Source organism: Thamnophis elegans, chromosome 5 (assembly GCF_009769535.1).
Source record: "Thamnophis elegans isolate rThaEle1 chromosome 5, rThaEle1.pri, whole genome shotgun sequence".
Classification (NCBI taxonomy): Eukaryota; Metazoa; Chordata; class Lepidosauria; order Squamata; family Colubridae; genus Thamnophis; species Thamnophis elegans.
Window position 1 is genome coordinate 90,856,901 of NC_045545.1, and position 16,913 is coordinate 90,873,813.

The window sequence follows — 16,913 nt, forward strand, 5'->3', positions numbered from 1 at the left end:
AAAATACATTAAAAATGTCTAGGGGTGGAAAAAACTGAACCAACCCAAACTAAATCTTGACCTCCTCGCAATCTAACTAGAAGAGCCTCCCGTCAAGTTTATACAATCCTGTTCATTTTCTTAGCCAAGGGATAAAAATAAGTTTGCCATTGTCCTCTGCGATTCCCCACCCCCAATTTCACAGCCTAATTTGCAGTCTTTCCATGTTGTCACCCATCCAAGTACTAACCAGGGCTGATCCTGCTTAGCTTCTACAGAGAGAAGCTAATATTTGCTCAGAGGTGAACTTTGAATAAGGAAGGGGAGGAAGAATTAGTTCACTATTCGCACAATTCATTATTATATTGTGTCTAGTGTAATTCAGGCACGCCCATTAGTTCACCAGCTGTTTATTTGGATGTTTTTCTTCTTAATGAAAGTATTTCTTCCTAACCCAACTCTGTTGCCTGTTTGCATCTAAATCTGCGCCAACCCTAAAATTTTAAAACTGCTTTTTCTCATTTAAATGCCCTGAATCCAGCTAATGTTGGAAGATTTGGGGAAAAAATAGCAAAAGAATACGCATTCATCAGAAAAAAGAATACTCAGGATTCTAAGATAATTATTGTGCATCTTTTAATGTACTACGTGATACAATTCATAGTTAAAGTGATTTAAATCACCCAATTCAAGGGATGTGATTTTAGATAAAACTTATGATCTTTATCTTAAATTATTATGAGGACCCGGATTGTTGTTGTGGGCAATATGCTGACTCTGTAAACCGCTTAGAGAGGGCTGAAAGCCCTATGAAGCGGTATATAACTCTAACTGCTATTGCTATTGCTATTATTATTATTTTTAAAAAGAGACTTGTTAAATTCAATGTCATTTTTCATTTTGGATTTTCACTTTAAGGCATACATTAAAACCCTGATGGAAGCAATTGTGTAGTTTTTATCCTACTGTAATACAAACACTTCCAAATACACAATATTCAATTCTGGTTGAAAATTGGAAAATTATATTTGAAATGGGGAATTAGTGACAGCATAAACTGTTTTTGCACATTTTAATGAAATGAAGTAAAGGACAAGAAAATAAATACTATTTTTATCCTGTAAAGATGCAACTCTGGTAGCATGCCACAAAAATCCATTAAAGGAACATCCACGTGGGGCTAATAAAACTCCCCCCCCCCAAAAAAAAAGAGTATATAGATGAATTAAGAGGGGGATGGGAAGAATAACCTGATACGTTTTTCATAGAATTAAATTTCCATTTAAGGGAATTTGAGATTTAGGCACCAAACTTCCCAATTCCCTGGGTATAAGGCTGTAAATTATTTGCCAATTGCACTGTTCTACACAAGCGTATTAAGACGCACGAGTGATTAAGACGAAACGTGGATGCATTTTTATTTCGTTCGCTTTAACGAAAAGAAGCATCCCAAATCCGGATTCCGAACCAATCCCGCAGACGGGGAGAAAGTTTTTAAAACAAAACAAAACACCAAAAACAAGGGAGGGCGCATAACAGAAAGGCGAAATATTTTCTTGTTCGGAAGAAAAAAATAGGGAGGAAAAAAATAAAAACCAACCGGGAAAAATAAATCATTTTTTTTTTTTAAATGACTAAGATTTGAAAATCGACACACGGAATCCCCTGGTTTTGAAAACTCCCCGACTTCCAGCACGGAAAAAAAAGTCTCCTAAATGTAAAAGAAATCGAGACTTTTTTCTCCCGCTCCTTCAAAACGGGCAAATGGCAAAATTGGGAGGAAACGGTATTGAATTCGACGGCGCGTTTCGGATAGAGAGAAACAAGGCAGGAATAATGCGGAAAATCCGACGCGCCGAGACGCCGACAAAACCCGACAAAGTGACCTCGGGACTCTTCCAAAGGGGGCTTGCAAAACCAAACAGCAACAACAAATCAACAAAACCCCGATAAGCCGCATCAAAGGGGTGGGCTTCACACCCACCCACCCAAATTAACTCAACCCTCCTTTGATTATTAGCCCCAATGCCCGTTTCGGAGGTTCCTGGCCGGAGAAAACTCCCTGCGGGCTTTCTCCGTCGTATGAACCGAAAGCTAAGTGGCTTCCCTGCGTGGATTTTTCAGGATCTCGAGCTGATGGATGTCACGGAGGGCAAAGCTTGTCGCGGGTGGGGTGGAGGTGGGGAGATAAATCCACAAGATTTCCCTTTAGTGATTTACGAACTCTTGTTGGCTTGGAAAAGTCATTTTCTCCCTCCATAAATTACTTTTTTTTAAAAAAAAAAAAACACCCAGCAACATCGGAGCGGCTATAAATCTGCTCCCTTCGTGGAAACGCCAACCCGTGTCACTCCTGAAGTCAGCATAAAAAAACGGATAATCGGGCGAAGTTAAAAGGGTTGGAAGCTGACTGCTTACTGCTTACATTTTAACCCCGCGGGATTTTAAAACAAAAAAAAACAGACCCCCCGAATTTTCTCGCATCTCTTTCTCCTGAAAAATAGCCCCTTTTTTCCAGCCGCCGCGCGCTGCTTTAAAACTTTTTGCAAGTTTAAAAAGCGGGGAGAAGGAATGCCGAAGGGGCTTAAAACCCCGTGGGAACTCAGATTCGGTGTAGGAATCGGGGCCCGGCAGTATTTCCACCACTTTCCCTGCTCCTTTCAATGGAAAAAGTCCAGGGAATTTTATCTGGAATAAATATAGGGCTAAGAATAGGCTGGCAGAAGGAGGAAGCCCTTATAAAGTTATTTTTTTTTCCTGTACCCATTTTAATTCTGCTCAAAAAAAAAAAACTTCTTTAAATGCACAGTCCTCTCAACAGGCCATAGTCTTCCCCAACTATGCAAGCTTTTAGATTTTCCTTTTTTAAAAAATTCAGCTTCCAATTGGGAGCAATCAAAATATCCAAACCCTTGGAAGAAGCATTTTCAATGTACAAGCTTAAAAAAATTAGTGCTCCAACACTGGCATCAGAATAGGAGTTAAGGCCCTAATCTTCCATTTACAATTGGTCTCCATCTGTTCAATCATCTCTCTCTCTCTCCCATGAATTTTCCTAGGGGTTGAAATTATTTCCACTTTTCCAAAGGATTGATTGAGTCACCTTTGTCTTAGAACCAGAGGAGGAAAATGTTAACACTTGGTGGGAAGATGTACACACTTTAGATCTGCAGTTCTTCAACCCTGGCGCCTTGTCTGGACTTCCAACTCTCAGAATTCCCCAGCCAGCACGACTGGCTGGAAAATTCTGGGAGTTGAAGTCTACAAGGTTGACAAAACACTGCCTTACAGTAAGGTGCTAGTCCCTTTGATGGCAATGAATGAAAGAAAGAAGGCTGGAGGGGTGGGAAGGGAATTACTTCCACTTGGGTATGTCTAGTTTAATAAAAAGGACTGGGGTGACATGATAGCAGTCTTCCAGTATCTCAGGGGCTGACACAAAGAAGAGGGAGTCAAGCTATTCTCCAAGGCACCTGAAGGAAGGACAAGAAGCAATGGATGGAAACTAATCAAGGAGAGGACTAAAGAGAAATTTCTGACAGTGAGAACAATTAATCAGTGGAACGGCTTGCCTCCAGAAGGTGTGGGTTCTTTATTACTAGAAGTTTTAAAGATGATGTTGGATAACCATTTGTCTGAAATGGTACAGGGTTTCCTGCCAGAGCTGCGGGTTGGACTAGAAGACCTCCAAGGTCCCTTCCAACTCTGTTATTAACTTCTCAGGAGTGAAACCTTTCCCCAGGGCCTACATTTGGCTGGTCTGAATGTTATCTAAATAAATTATTTCCCACTTGGGCTGGCTTTTTTTGACAGGCTCTGCAAGGGGAGGGTGGGGGGGAGATCCAAAGGCATTTTATGCTGATGAGGTATGCGTGCTGATATGTGCACACACCATGCCCAGGTCAAATCTCAAAGTCACAAACTCCAAAGAACACTTGGCAACAGACCAGGCATGTTCAAGTCAATGCATGTTAGGTTCAATTCTAGTTGGGTGGCACATTATTTTTCAGCATTCTGTCCAACATGATCCTGAACTAATGAGACGAAAACTTAGATCCTTCTTTAAGAGGACTGAACCCTGGAAACAGAGCTCGCTATTCTACATTTCGCTATTCTACATTTCTTCGCTTTGCCAAGGGCACTTCCTATAGAAACTAATTAATGGGTACTTGGTCTTCCTTTGGAATTCATCATTAAGAGCTCTTCAAAAATAATTTCCCTGTAATGGGTCTGTCTCTGCGGAAGAAGTTTCCACCCCACACTTAAACCTTTTAGCTTTTTGTGGGTATCTTTGGCCGTACTATCCTAGTATGGGACTTCTCTTAAGTTGCTTCCAGAAGTTGTAAATGCTCCAACACTGGAAGTTTTCAAGAAGAAGTTGGATAACCATTTGTCTGAAGTGATGTAAGGTTTCCTGCCTAAGCAGGGGGTTGGACTAGAAGACCTCCAAGGTCCCTTCCAACTCTGTTATTCTATTCTAAGTTGGGGCGTATTACTTTGTAAAATCATGGTCCTTGAAAGGATACTTAACCTAGGCACATAACTCCCATACCTCTGATGCAGAGAAATATACTAACATGAAAGTGTTTATGGAGATTCTCAATCATCCAGGTCATGATTGTCCCAAAGTTGCTTTTTCTTTCTTTATTTATTTATTTATTTTTGCAAAAAGGCAACTGAACTTTCTTGATTTTTTTTTCCCTTTAAAAATGTTTGGCTTCTCATCCAAGAAGCTTCTTGGATGAAAAGCGAAACATTTTCAAAGAAAAAATAATAACCAAGAAAGTCCAGTTGTCTTTTCAAAAAGCACCTTTGGGACAATTATGGCCTGGATGGTTGAGAATCATAACAGTGAAAATGTATAAGACAAGAACAAAGCCACATGGAGGGAAATGCAATATCCTCATATTTGTAAATACTGAATAGACCAGTGTTTCTCAACCTTGGCAACTTGAAGATGTCCGGACTTCAACTCCCAGAATTCCCCAGCCAGCATCCGCTGGCTGGGGAATTCTGAGAGTTGAAGTCCGGACATCTTCAAGTTGCCAAGGTTGAGAAACACTGGAATAGACTAATTGTAAATAAGCATGGTGGCTATAATATTTAACTTTATGTTCTAGTATGTTTGGCAAAGACATTGCCCGGATGGTAACACTGTGTCCAATGCTTTAATGTGTGTTTAATTAAAAAAAAACTTGTTAATAATACTAATAAAAAAGGGAATTTCCAGAGATATTTAAGGAGGTTCTTGCTGGATTTGAGACGGGTCACCCTCAACTGGAGAAGCTTCTTGGAGAAGCAAAATGTTTTCAAAGGAAAAAAAAATACAAGTCCAGTTATCTTTTGGGGGAAAAGCACCTCTGGGACACCAAGTGACTTAGAAAAAAAAATCAGAAAAAAACCCTAACAGACATGATAGAATCAAACGTAATTGATCTATACTTAAGTGAGAAATACTCGGGGATAAACTGACAACCAGAACCCCACATGTGCCAAATTAATAATATTGTGTGTTTGCTGTGTGTGAACTCAGTCATTCTTGTCTGCTAAACATCTCCCTGCTTAGCACAATCTAAGGTTCTTGCAAGTATCTTTTCCATCTAAACTCTTATTTTAACCAAATGTTTTGTTAACATTAAAGGCCATCCAGTCATTATTGTATAGTGACTTTCACATTAAGAATAACAGAATGTAACTGCTAGATCTGTATCTCACTATACAATCATATATAGAACAAACCAGCCAGAACTGTTATTTACAGTTTCTAATGCTCATTGTTATAGAAATTACTTTATTCTTCAAGCAGCATTTGGCAAAGATCCTAAAAATAATAAGGCTCTGGCAATTATTATTTATTACGTTTATTGGCAGCCCATTTTATCACAGAGTAACTAGTTTTTAATGCCCCCCTCCCCATCTTCTAACATTCTGTAACTCAGTGGTTCCCAAACTTGGCAACTTTAAGACTTGTGGACTTCAACTCCCAGAATTCTCCAGCAAGCTCTGCTCTGCTGGCTGGAGAATTCTGGGAGTTGAAGTCCACATGTCTTAAAGTTGCCAAGTTTGGGAACCACTGCTGTAACTCATCCTCTTGTAATGCCACTGGTTCACACAACAGATCTAAAACCATTACTGAATAAAGCACAAAAGTGGGAAACACATTTGTTAAATTAAGTGCCTGAGAAGATTTCATAATATAAACCAAATGTCAAAAGCCTCTGATCAAAATGCTTCCAGCCAGTAATTGATAAACCCTTGACTGTGTAATAATGTGAATAACAGCTGGAAGGGATCTTGGAGGTCTTCTAGTCCAACCTCGTGCTCAAGCAGGAGCATACATCTCTACTCTAAGAGCAATGCAATGGAACCAGATATTTCCACAAGCTTTTTTCCAATGAAATCGTTAGGAAAACCATGATAAGAATATGGATATGGATTTGCACATGCAACACAGATGTTGTTCCTGAATTAAATCTTTCCCTTTCTCAGCACAGAATTATTTATCCAATATTTTCAGCTCTTGGCTGAATTTCATTTACCCTCCTCACTGCCCCTATGTGAAGGCTGACTATGGCATGATTCAAATTTCTCTGCCTTCTGTTTTTGTGACTGCTCCCAAACTCTGCAATTTTACAATAGAGGCTACCAGAACCAAGGGCATATAAACAATGAAACATTTACCGCCACACCAGTCTTTAGACCCAAATCATTGATAGCAAATCATTACAAGGAGACTGGAATTGCTACAATTGGGGATAGGCGAGCCAGTTTGGCCTAGCGGTTAACACACCACCAGGCTGGAAAGCAGGAGATCATGAGTTCAAGTCCCATCTTAACCACAAAAGCCAATTGGAGGATTTGGGCCAAGCACCAGGAGACTGAATTCATGCCTTCGCACCATAGGCATGAAAGCAGCTGAGTGATTTTGGGCCAATCACCAGGTAACTGTGAATTCTAGTCTCATTTTAGGCATGAAAGCAGTTGGGTGATTTTGGGTGAACCACCAGGTGTCTGTGAATTCTAGTCTCATCTTAGGCATGAAAGACAGCTGGATGACTTTGGTCTTGTCCCTCTCTCTTAGCCCAGCTCACCTTCACAAGCTTCTTGTTGTGGGGAAAATAGGAGGTGCTTTGAACTCTTTGTAAAAATGATAAACGTTAGTTAAATCAATAAATGCCACATACCATATGATCTCCGGCCCGGTAAGGCTCCTTGTCGCGCCTGGAGACCATGGAAGACACTGCTCTCAAAATGGTTGGCAGGCCAAGATGGCGTCATCTCCGCTGGGTTCACATAAGCCCCGGGATACGGGCTGGAGTAGGATCCATTGACCGTACGCATCAGAGTGTTCCCATACTGGTCACGGCCTCCTCCGGCACTCAGCAACAGTGGACTTTGGTAGCCCCCATCTCGACCGGCCGTGCTACCCCCAGGAGGGCTGTGGGTGTAAGCAAAACTGGAAGGCGGGTGAGGGCTGCCGGCGTTGAAGTGGGTAGCCTCAGCGGTGGTGGGTTGGCCCCACCCGGGGTGGCCGCCCAGAGGATGCCCTTGGTGGGTGGGATCGCAGCTTTGCAGGTGGTAGGGCAGGCCCTGGAGCATAGAGGAAACTCGGCTGGTGGGGACGTAAACGGCCGGGCTTGTTGGGGTGTGCAGGAAATTGCTGGAATCATGGGAGTAGGCTGACTGGCCAGGATTTGGAGCAAGGGCCAAACTCTGATACATTTTATATCCTTCAAACCACAGTTCACTCAGTCAAAAAAGAAGCAGCGGTAGTGGTGATGATGATCGGGACTTCTGTCAACACAAGCCAGCAACTTGGATGGAAAGGAACTCAAAATGTTTGGCTTACAACTTCTGGGCTGTTACAAAGGAAGTTTTCAAGCACCTGAAAAGGGAAAAAGAAAGAAAGAAAAACAAAATCAAGACTGCAGTTCCACACACCTCAACCCACTTGGTTTCCTGGAAATCCTCATTTTACGTAGAACTGGAAGGTGGGTTAGAAAGGAGCTCGTGAGATCTTAAGTTTAGAAGTATCAGCTTTCAGAAACCTAAAAGGAATTGGTTGGCTGGCAAAGTTTCTCTACGGGATAAATTCCTCGTGATAAGCTCCTCACATCTGCATCTCATCCTTTCTTGAATAGAGACCAGGGCAATAAAAGGATGGACGTCTGGCTGAAAGTTACTTGCTTAAAAGGTCAATCTTCTTTATGTCAGTTCCTGGTCATTTCAATTCCACAGTTCCAACATGAAAATAGCATACAATTCCTTTTTTGCAAAAACTTCCCAGCCTAGCCTACAACATGGAGTTTCTGAAAGTTCGCTCTTCCATATATATGAATGGAATGGAATGGAATGGAATGGAATAGAATAGGAATGGAATGGAAAGGAATAGAATAGAATTAGAATAGAATTAGAATAGAATTAGAATAGAATTAGAATAGAATTAGAATAGAATTAGAATAGAATTAGAATAGAATTAGAATAGAATTAGAAGGAATAGAATAGAAAGAATAGAATTAGAATGGGATGGAAAGGAATGGAAAGGAATGGAAAGGAATGGAAAGGAATGGAAAGGAAAGGAATGGAATGGAATAGAATAGAACAGAATAGAATTCTTTATTGGCCAAGTGTGATTGGATTCAAGAGGAATTTGTCTTTCGTGCATATACTCTCAGTGTACATAAAGAAAAATAAAATAGAATATATTCATCAAGAATCATAAGAAACAACACTTAGTGATAGTCATAGGTTACTAATAAGCAATCAAATTATATTAGGAATAGGAAACAAATAAAACAAAAGAAATTGTAAAGATACAAGCAACATGGTTATAGTCATTAGTGGGAAGAGATAGGGACTAGGAAGGAAGAGAAGAATAATAGTCTTAGTAGGTAATATGACAATGTTGTGGGAATTAGTTGTTAAGCAGAGTGATGGCATTTGGGGGAAAACTGTCCTCGTGCCTAGTTGTTCTGGTGTGCAATGCTCTATAGCGTCGTTTTGAGGATAGAAGTTGAAACAATTTATGTCCAGAAGGTGAGTTATTTTCACAGACCTCTTTTTGACTTGTCTAACTTACTGGCTTTAACACAATAAGAGAGTTGGAAGGGACCTTGGAGATCTTCTAGTCCAACCGCTGCTCAGGCAGGAAACTCTACACCACTTCAGACAAATAATTAGAGGCTGGAGACTAAAACATATGAAGAACAGTTGCAGGAATTGGGTGTGTTGCTAGTCTAGTGAAAAGGACTAGGGGAGACATGATAGCATTGATTCCAATATTTGAGAGGCTGTCATAAAGAAGAGGGGGTGTCAACCTATTTTCCAAAGCACCAGAAAGCAAAAAACAAGCACCAATGGATGAAAATTAATCAAGGAGAGAGAAACAACGTAGAACTAAGAAGGAACTTCCCTAATGGTGAGTACAATGAACCAATGGAACAGCTTGCCTCCAGAAATTGTGGATGAATCATCATTAGAGCTTTTAAAGAAATGGGACAGCCATTTTATTGAAATGATATGGGGTCTCCTGCTCATGCAAGGGTTAGTCTAGATGGACTCCAAGGTCCCTTCCAACTCTGTTATATTCTATCTTCTAAAATGGTTGCCCAATCTCGTCTTAAAAAATCCCCAGTGTTGGAGCATTCACAACTTGTGGAGGCTTTGGGGCGGGGGAATTCAGGTTGGGCAGCTGAGAGAATAAAAACCAGGCCTTTAAAAATCTTCTCCCCAAACCTTGAGATTGTATCAGGCCTATATTTTCAACCATATGCTTAAAATGGCTAGTACTTGAGCTAACATTGGAATTCTGCAGAAGGTTGAAAGGGCATTTTTCCACTTTTAACCATCTAAAACAGAGGTCTTCAAACTTGGCAACTTTAAGACCTCTGGATGTCAACTCCCAGAATTCGTCAGCCACCTGGAAGTTGACGTCCACAAGTTTTAAAGTTTGAAGACCTCTGATCTAAATCCTCCAATAGAGACCCTTCTTTGCTAATCAGTAGCTTTTGTGTAAGTAAAGTACCTTAGGACAGTAAGATGGGTCACCCTGTGAAGACAAAGGCACTTCAAAGAGATGTTGTCCCTGCTAAAACAGAACTTGAAAATGAATTCCTCACCTGAAAGTGAGTAGCCCAAGGAGTCAAGAGGAATTGCTTTCAAGAAAGCAAAATCATGCCAGGACTGTGGACCTGGGTTGCTATGCAATCTAAAAAGGCATTGAGGTCAATTGGATAAACTGATTGCGTATATACATTTCTCTAGTCATTGTGTTACTACTTCCCTACGTGCATAGAATCTTAAAAAGGGCAACTTCTAGAAAACCGGTTGTGTTTGTGGGGTTTCAGTATTCTTTAAGATGCTTACAACTGCGTGCTATGATGATTGTAATAAGCCCATTTCCCCTCTTGAAGATTTAACAATGGCATTTCAAGGAGTATTCTTTATGCTATTTATGTTATTCTGTATTTTTTATCATGGATTGCACCAGTGGGGCTAAAATCAATTTTGTTGCATACATGATGTACAATGACAATAAAGGCTATACCATACCATACCATACCATACCATACCATACCATACCATACCATACCATACCATACCATACCATACCATACCATACCATAGATCATCTTAAATGTTCAATAATCATTATTAATCTTAATCTTAAATTAATAGCAATAGCAGTTAGACTTATATACCGCTTCATAGGGCTTTCAGCCCTCTCTAAGCGGTTTACAGAGTCAGCATATTGCCCCCAACAACAATCCGGGTCCTCATTTTACCCACCTCGGAAGGATGGAAGGCTGAGTCAACCCTGAGCCGGTGAGATTTGAACAGCCGAACTGCAGAACTGGAGTCAGCTGAAGTAGCCTGCAGTGCTGCATTTAACCACTGCGCCACAGGGAGTCCTTGATTTACAACCGGAATTGAGTCCAACATTTCCGTTGCTAAGTGAGGCATTTGTTAAGTGAATTTTGACCCATTTTACAACTTTTCTGGCCCCAGGTGGTTAAGTGAAGCACTGCAGCTGTTAAATTAGTAAAACGGTTGTTAAGTGAAACTGACTTCCCAGTTGACTTTGCTTGTCAGAAGGTCACAAAAGGGGATCGTGTGACCCTGGGACACTGCAACCGGTCATAAATATAATAAGTCAGTCCCCAAGGGCCTGAGCTTTGATCACGTGACTATGTGGATGCTGCAAAGGATAGAAAGTGTGAAAAACAGTCCAAAAGTCACCTTTTTCAATACTGTTGTAAGTTCAAATGGTCACTAAGTGTCGAAGACTGCCTGTAGTAGCTTAAAGCCCCCTTCCCCTGCCTTCTGGATATGCTGCAATTACAAATTCCCAGCCAGCACACTGAAGTCAAAGGTCAACATATGATTCTGGACGCTAATTGGAAAAAGTTGCATTAAACACATGGGTATAATCATACGCCTTGCATTTTACAACTAGAAATAGCAGCCCTGGGAGTTGCAGTTAGGACCACCAGTGGAGGGAAAGAGGGAGGCTCTTAGTAGCAAAATGTTGGAAGGGTGCCCTTGAGGCCACCCAGACCAACCCCCTGCTCAGTAGAAACCTGTATTAAAACATTCAGGCAGAGGGCCATCCAATCTAATGACCATCTTCCTTCAAAATCAGGTTCATGCTTTTCCAAGATTAATACGTCCATGGCTACGATAAATATCCCCAGCAAAGAAGCCATCATTCTCTCACAACCAATCCTAGTTAAGAGTGACATGTTCCCTCCTAACAAAAACAATCCTAACCAGGGGTGATTATGTCAGTCTTAACCTGGCTAATCCTGGTTAGGAGTGACATAATACAGAGGATGCCCCCCCTGGAGGAAGATTGCCTTAACATGGAACAATAGAGTTGAAAGGGACCTTAAAAGGTCTTGTAGTCCAACCCCCTATTTGCCTTAAGGTTGGATAGAATCAGATGTACATCTAATGTCTGAATATGGTAGAGAATTGCATTTTGGTTCAATTGACAAGTGTACTATATGGGAAATACAAGAAGCTCATATATACGGATTAAGGAGAGCCTACACGGTGGCTCGGTGGCTAAGGTGCTGAGCTTGTCTATCAGAAAGGTTGGCAGTTTGGCAGTTCGAATCCGGCTTGAATCCCTAGCGCTGCGTAACAGAGTGAGCTCCCATTACTTGTCTCAGCTTCTGCCAACCTAGCATTGTAAAAATGCAAGTAGAAAAATAGGAACCACCTTTGGTGGGAAGGTAACAGCATTCCATGTGACTAGCATGTATGTGTGAGGGGAACCTTTGCCTTTACTTTACAAAGAGTTTACAAATTCCTTGTGTGTCCAATCACACTTAGTCAATAAAGAATTCTATTCTATTCGATTCTTCTATATACTGTGTTAAATCCAATTCACCGATTCTCTTGCAGGAGATCAGATCAAAATAGATCTTTGTGCTTGTAATGAAATTTGTCTTCCATTTCTTGCATGCCAACCAGTGTCAAACAGTTTTAGGCAGATGTGTCAACTGGGGGAGGGGGAGGAAATCCTAAGCCCTCTTAGTTGACACCCTTTGAAATCCTTCCATTGGCCTTCAAAACTAAAGTGGGCTTTGGAAGTTACCAAAGAAGTCACCATCTCCATTCTCTTGTTTAATGATAGGTCTACTACTGGTAGTAGAGCGTATCTCAACCTTGGGCACTTTTTAAAGTTGTGTGGATTTCAACTCCCAGAATTCCCCAAACCAGCTGTGCTATGCTATGGTGACTGGGGGAATTCTGGGAGTTGAAGCCCACACAACTTAAAGGGGCTCAAGGTTGAGAAAGTCTGTACCACAGGCTTCTGACCAATGACTGTCCACTGTCCCATTTGAAGACTTCTAGCAAAGGAGAACTCGCCGCTTCATGTGGCAGCCTGTTCCATAGTTTGTACAGCGAAGAATTACCTTCCTGACGTCTAGCCTGAACTTCTTAATTTTAACCCACTGCTGCTGGTCCTGCCTTAGGGGACAATAAAGAACAGGTGTATGTCTTCTGGGAGATGCCTAGATTGCTTCCTCATCTACTACTGCCAAGTCCTGCTCTTTCCTAGGATTTCGAACTCTATAGACATCTGGCCACCGTATTTGAGCATTGGGGAGAAGGTTAGGCTAGGTCAGTGTTGGCAAACCTTTTCGGCACTCAGTGCTGAAATGGGAGTGCATGTGCCGGAAACTGGAAGAGCAATCGCCCGGTGCGCATGCACGAACTGGGAAGATGCTGCTCAGGTTTCCGTTGTGTGCATGAGCTCCAGCCATCTGGTCTTTGTGCACTTATGTGCACCAAAAAATGGAAGACCAGGTGGCCGGTGCATGTGCCGGAAACCGGAAGAGCAGCCACCCGGTGCGTGCATGTGCACTGCTCTTCCGGTTTCTGGTGCTCCTGCATGTATGAAGACCAGCTGACCAGCACGACGGAAGCCTGAAGAATAATGGGCGATGGCTCAGGTTCCTGGAGATGGCTCTGCATGACTCTTCCGGCACACGTGCCATAGGTTACCCATCACGGGGCTAGATGATCTCTGAGGTGCCCACCCCATTCTGTGTTTCCAACAAGGACAGCACATTCACAGCCCCTGAACTAAACAGTGCATCCTATCACCCAGGTCTCTCTTCTGATCCAGCCCAGCAATTTTATCTGCACTGAACCAGAGTGCTAGATATTATTTCGGTGTTTGTTTATTAACCTGTTTATATGTAGCCCTCACCCAAACCTTGAGATGGCTCCTCCTGTCCTAAAAACAATGAAGCCCAGCTCTCCAGGGAATTGCAATAAACATTCCTGGGGTGTCAGTTGACCATAAAACCAGTGTTAGACCAGAAGTTCCTTGGTTCCAACCGCCCCTATTTTTGATATGCTTCCTCATGTGCCATGAAAAAGAAGCCAAGAACTCGTCTGAAAGTTAATATGGAAGGTGCCATCTCAGCCTCAAAAAAGAAAGAAGGACAGCAGGAAGGGAAAAAAGGAAGGAAAGAAAGGAGGAAAAAAGGAAAGAAAGGAGAAAAGGAAGGAAGGGGTTAGGGAAAGGAGGAAAGGAAGGAAGGAAAGGAACGAGGGAAAGGAAGGAAGGAAAGGAGGGGAAGAAGGAAGAAAAGAAAGAAGAAAGAAAGGAAGAAAGGGAGAAAGGGAAAATGGAGAAAGGGAAAGGGAAAAGAGAGGGGGGTAGGTAGTGGATGAGGTGCCATTACAGAATAAAGGATCTGCAGCTGTGAAGATAAACAGCTCAAATACACAAAATTTTAGGCGATGTTGCAGGTTGCTAAGAGTTAAATGACAGGAACCGAAAGGTTTTGCTGATCAGGAGTTAAGTCGTGTGATTCCATGGACCATGCCATGTCAGCCCCCTCCCCCCCTCCATCGCTTCTTGGAGTCTGCCCAAATGCATGCCAATGGTGTGGGTGACCCTATCTAACCATCTCCTCCACCCTCCCCTTCTCCTTTTGCCTTCCAACTTCCCCAACATTAGAGTCCTCTCTTCTCCTTTGGTGCCCAAAATATTTGAGCCTCACCTTCACTACCTGTCCTTCCAAAGGGTGGAGTTTTGCGTTAGGGATCCACCGATTTTAGGAGAGGGAAAAAGCTTCCTTAATTTGAAAAAACCTTCAACGCCCCTTTCCAATTCCAATCAGGAATGCAAAGTTTTGCCAAGACCAAGCAACCTTCTTAAGTCAACATCTGGGCTTTGTCCTTCTCATTCAACCCCTAGTATGGGTCAATTCTTCAGGCCTTGTTGACCACGGAACCCTTTGCTGAAGGCTTTGCAATATAGCTTAACCTCAACTGTGCAAAAGTGGGGGTTGGGGGAGGCAAAAAGGCCAAGACGATCTCTTTCCACAAGGCAGCCAAAGAAAACCACTCAGGTGAGACCCAAAGGTGCTTTTTTTCTCCCCAAACAACTGGGTCTCTTTTTTCCCCTTTGAAAACATTTCACTCAAGAAGCTTCATTCAAGCTTTTTGGATGAAAAGAGGAAGGAAGGAAAGGAAAAACAAAGAAAAATCCACTTGACTTTTGGAAAAAAAGCCCACCTTTGGGACAACCATGACCTGGATGATTGAGGTGAGATGGAAATGAGATGATTGGGTTTTTATTTTCTTGGCTGCATATTGGAAGCAATTTGTCCTGGCCTTTTCAAGTTTCTAGTCCAGCCTAGAAGTTCTCTCTCTTTCTCTCTCTGATTGTCTCTGTGTGTGTTTCTCTGTGTGTGTGTTTCTCTGTCTGTCTGTCTTTCTCCCTCTCTCTCCCTCTCTGTGATTGTGTGGTGTTTCTCTGTCTGTCTGTCTTTCTGTCTGTCTGTCTCTGTCTCTCTGTCTCTCTGTGTGTGTGTGTGTGTGTGTGTGTGTTTCTCTGGCTGTCTCTCTCTCTGTCCGATTTATTGTGGTTCCTCATCTCAGTACAAAACAGATCCATTAAGTTTAGCATCTTCAAGAGAAGCCGATCTCCTGCATGGATATTGTGAAAATGCAATCAGAATTACTATTTAAGGGAGAAGTGGCCCTTCTTGAGAATAGATTAAGTCTGTATCGCACTAATATTGGCCATTTCAACTAGGGCAGATCAGCGTGTATCTATCTAGTGCAGATAAACCTACGGTTTAGAGATTTAGAGATTTAGAGATTTTATTAATATTTGTAGGCCGCCCTTTTCCCTGAGGGGACTCAGGGCGGCTCACATAAAATCGGGGAAGGGGAGATACAGACATTAAGATAAGACATATAATAAAATAATAAACAACATACATTCATCATTCGGGAGGGGAACTATCCTTGTCCCCAGGCCTGACGGGCGAGCCAGTTCTTCAAGGCTGTGCGGAAGGCCTGGACGGTGGCGAGGGTGCGAATCTCTACGGGGAGCTCGTTCCAAAGGGTCGGGGCTACTACTGGGTAACTGGTTTAAAATGGGTAACAAGCCACCCTAAGATAATTAACTCTTACTTACCCGTAGGAGCAAGTCCTCAGAAAGATTGCCTTTGTATCTGAAATGCGGCCCTGAAGTGGTTCCTGGCTGCAAAGGATAAAAAAAAAAGACCTCCTTTAAATCGAAACTTGAAGTTGACCGATTCCTAGATCCAGCCTTGCCTTAGAAAACACCCTTGAAATTCTTAATATTGTTTACTTCTGCCCTTCCAACACCGCTCAAATTATTTTTTGTGCATGCAAAAAGTTTTCATCGATGGACAGTTCCCCATTGATGCAAAATGCATGCGATTCCTGACTGGATCTCAACTAAAGTCTCAGAATAGATGGGGGGGGGGGACATAAAAACCCAATCTCTTAAAATTGACCCCCCAAATCTCAATCCATCTTTAATCTCCCACTATTAAAATCCTAGGGGGAGGAGAGAAAAAAATGCTTCGTGTCCAAATTCGGCCTCTGGTAGAGAATATAATTTAAAAAGCGGGAGACCCTGCAAGAAATCTCTGGAGCAGTGCTCCAGCGACAAGGTTAACCCGTGTTTCAATCTAATCATGGCTTGTTTCAATTGTTTTCAAGGTGAAGTTTCTTGCCCACTCCCTCCCCCGCAGCCAACCTGTGGGAAAAATCAAAGGACCCCACCACCACCACCATAAAGAGGAAGCAGCGAATCCCTGGGGGTTCCTGAAATACCGGAGACAAAAAAATAAAATACGACCCCTTTAATTCGGGTTTCAATCTTTGCTGAGAACAGACCCCCAAAAGATGGGGCCCTTTGAGCTTGTTTTGAGAAAATGTCGGCTTGTAAAACGGGCCTTGCCGTCTAACATACAACGTTAAGTTCTTCGGGCGCAAAATGCGCCTCGCAGAATAAATAAATAAATACATAAAACAGATCCAAAGCTACTTCCGCAGGAGGAGGAAAAAATGAAAATCCAAAGGTAAATTCAAGCTCTTTTTGAAACAAATCTATTTCATAATGAACCCTTCTTCTCATAATAATAATT

At 42.1% G+C, this 16,913-nt stretch overlaps 1 protein-coding gene across 1 annotated transcript in view; it reads right to left on the minus strand.

Annotated features, from left to right (window-relative positions):
• GATA5 (GATA binding protein 5) overlaps positions 1-16,913 on the minus strand; it is a 49,631-nt gene that overhangs the window by 30,903 nt on the left and 1,815 nt on the right. The window contains exons 2-3 of the mRNA XM_032218346.1: positions 15,932-15,997; positions 7,164-7,864 (exon numbers count right to left, since the gene is read on the minus strand). Of these exons, the coding sequence (XP_032074237.1) occupies positions 7,164-7,701 (538 nt within the window). The 5' untranslated portion in view covers positions 7,702-7,864; positions 15,932-15,997. The remainder of the gene's footprint in view (positions 1-7,163; positions 7,865-15,931; positions 15,998-16,913) is intronic.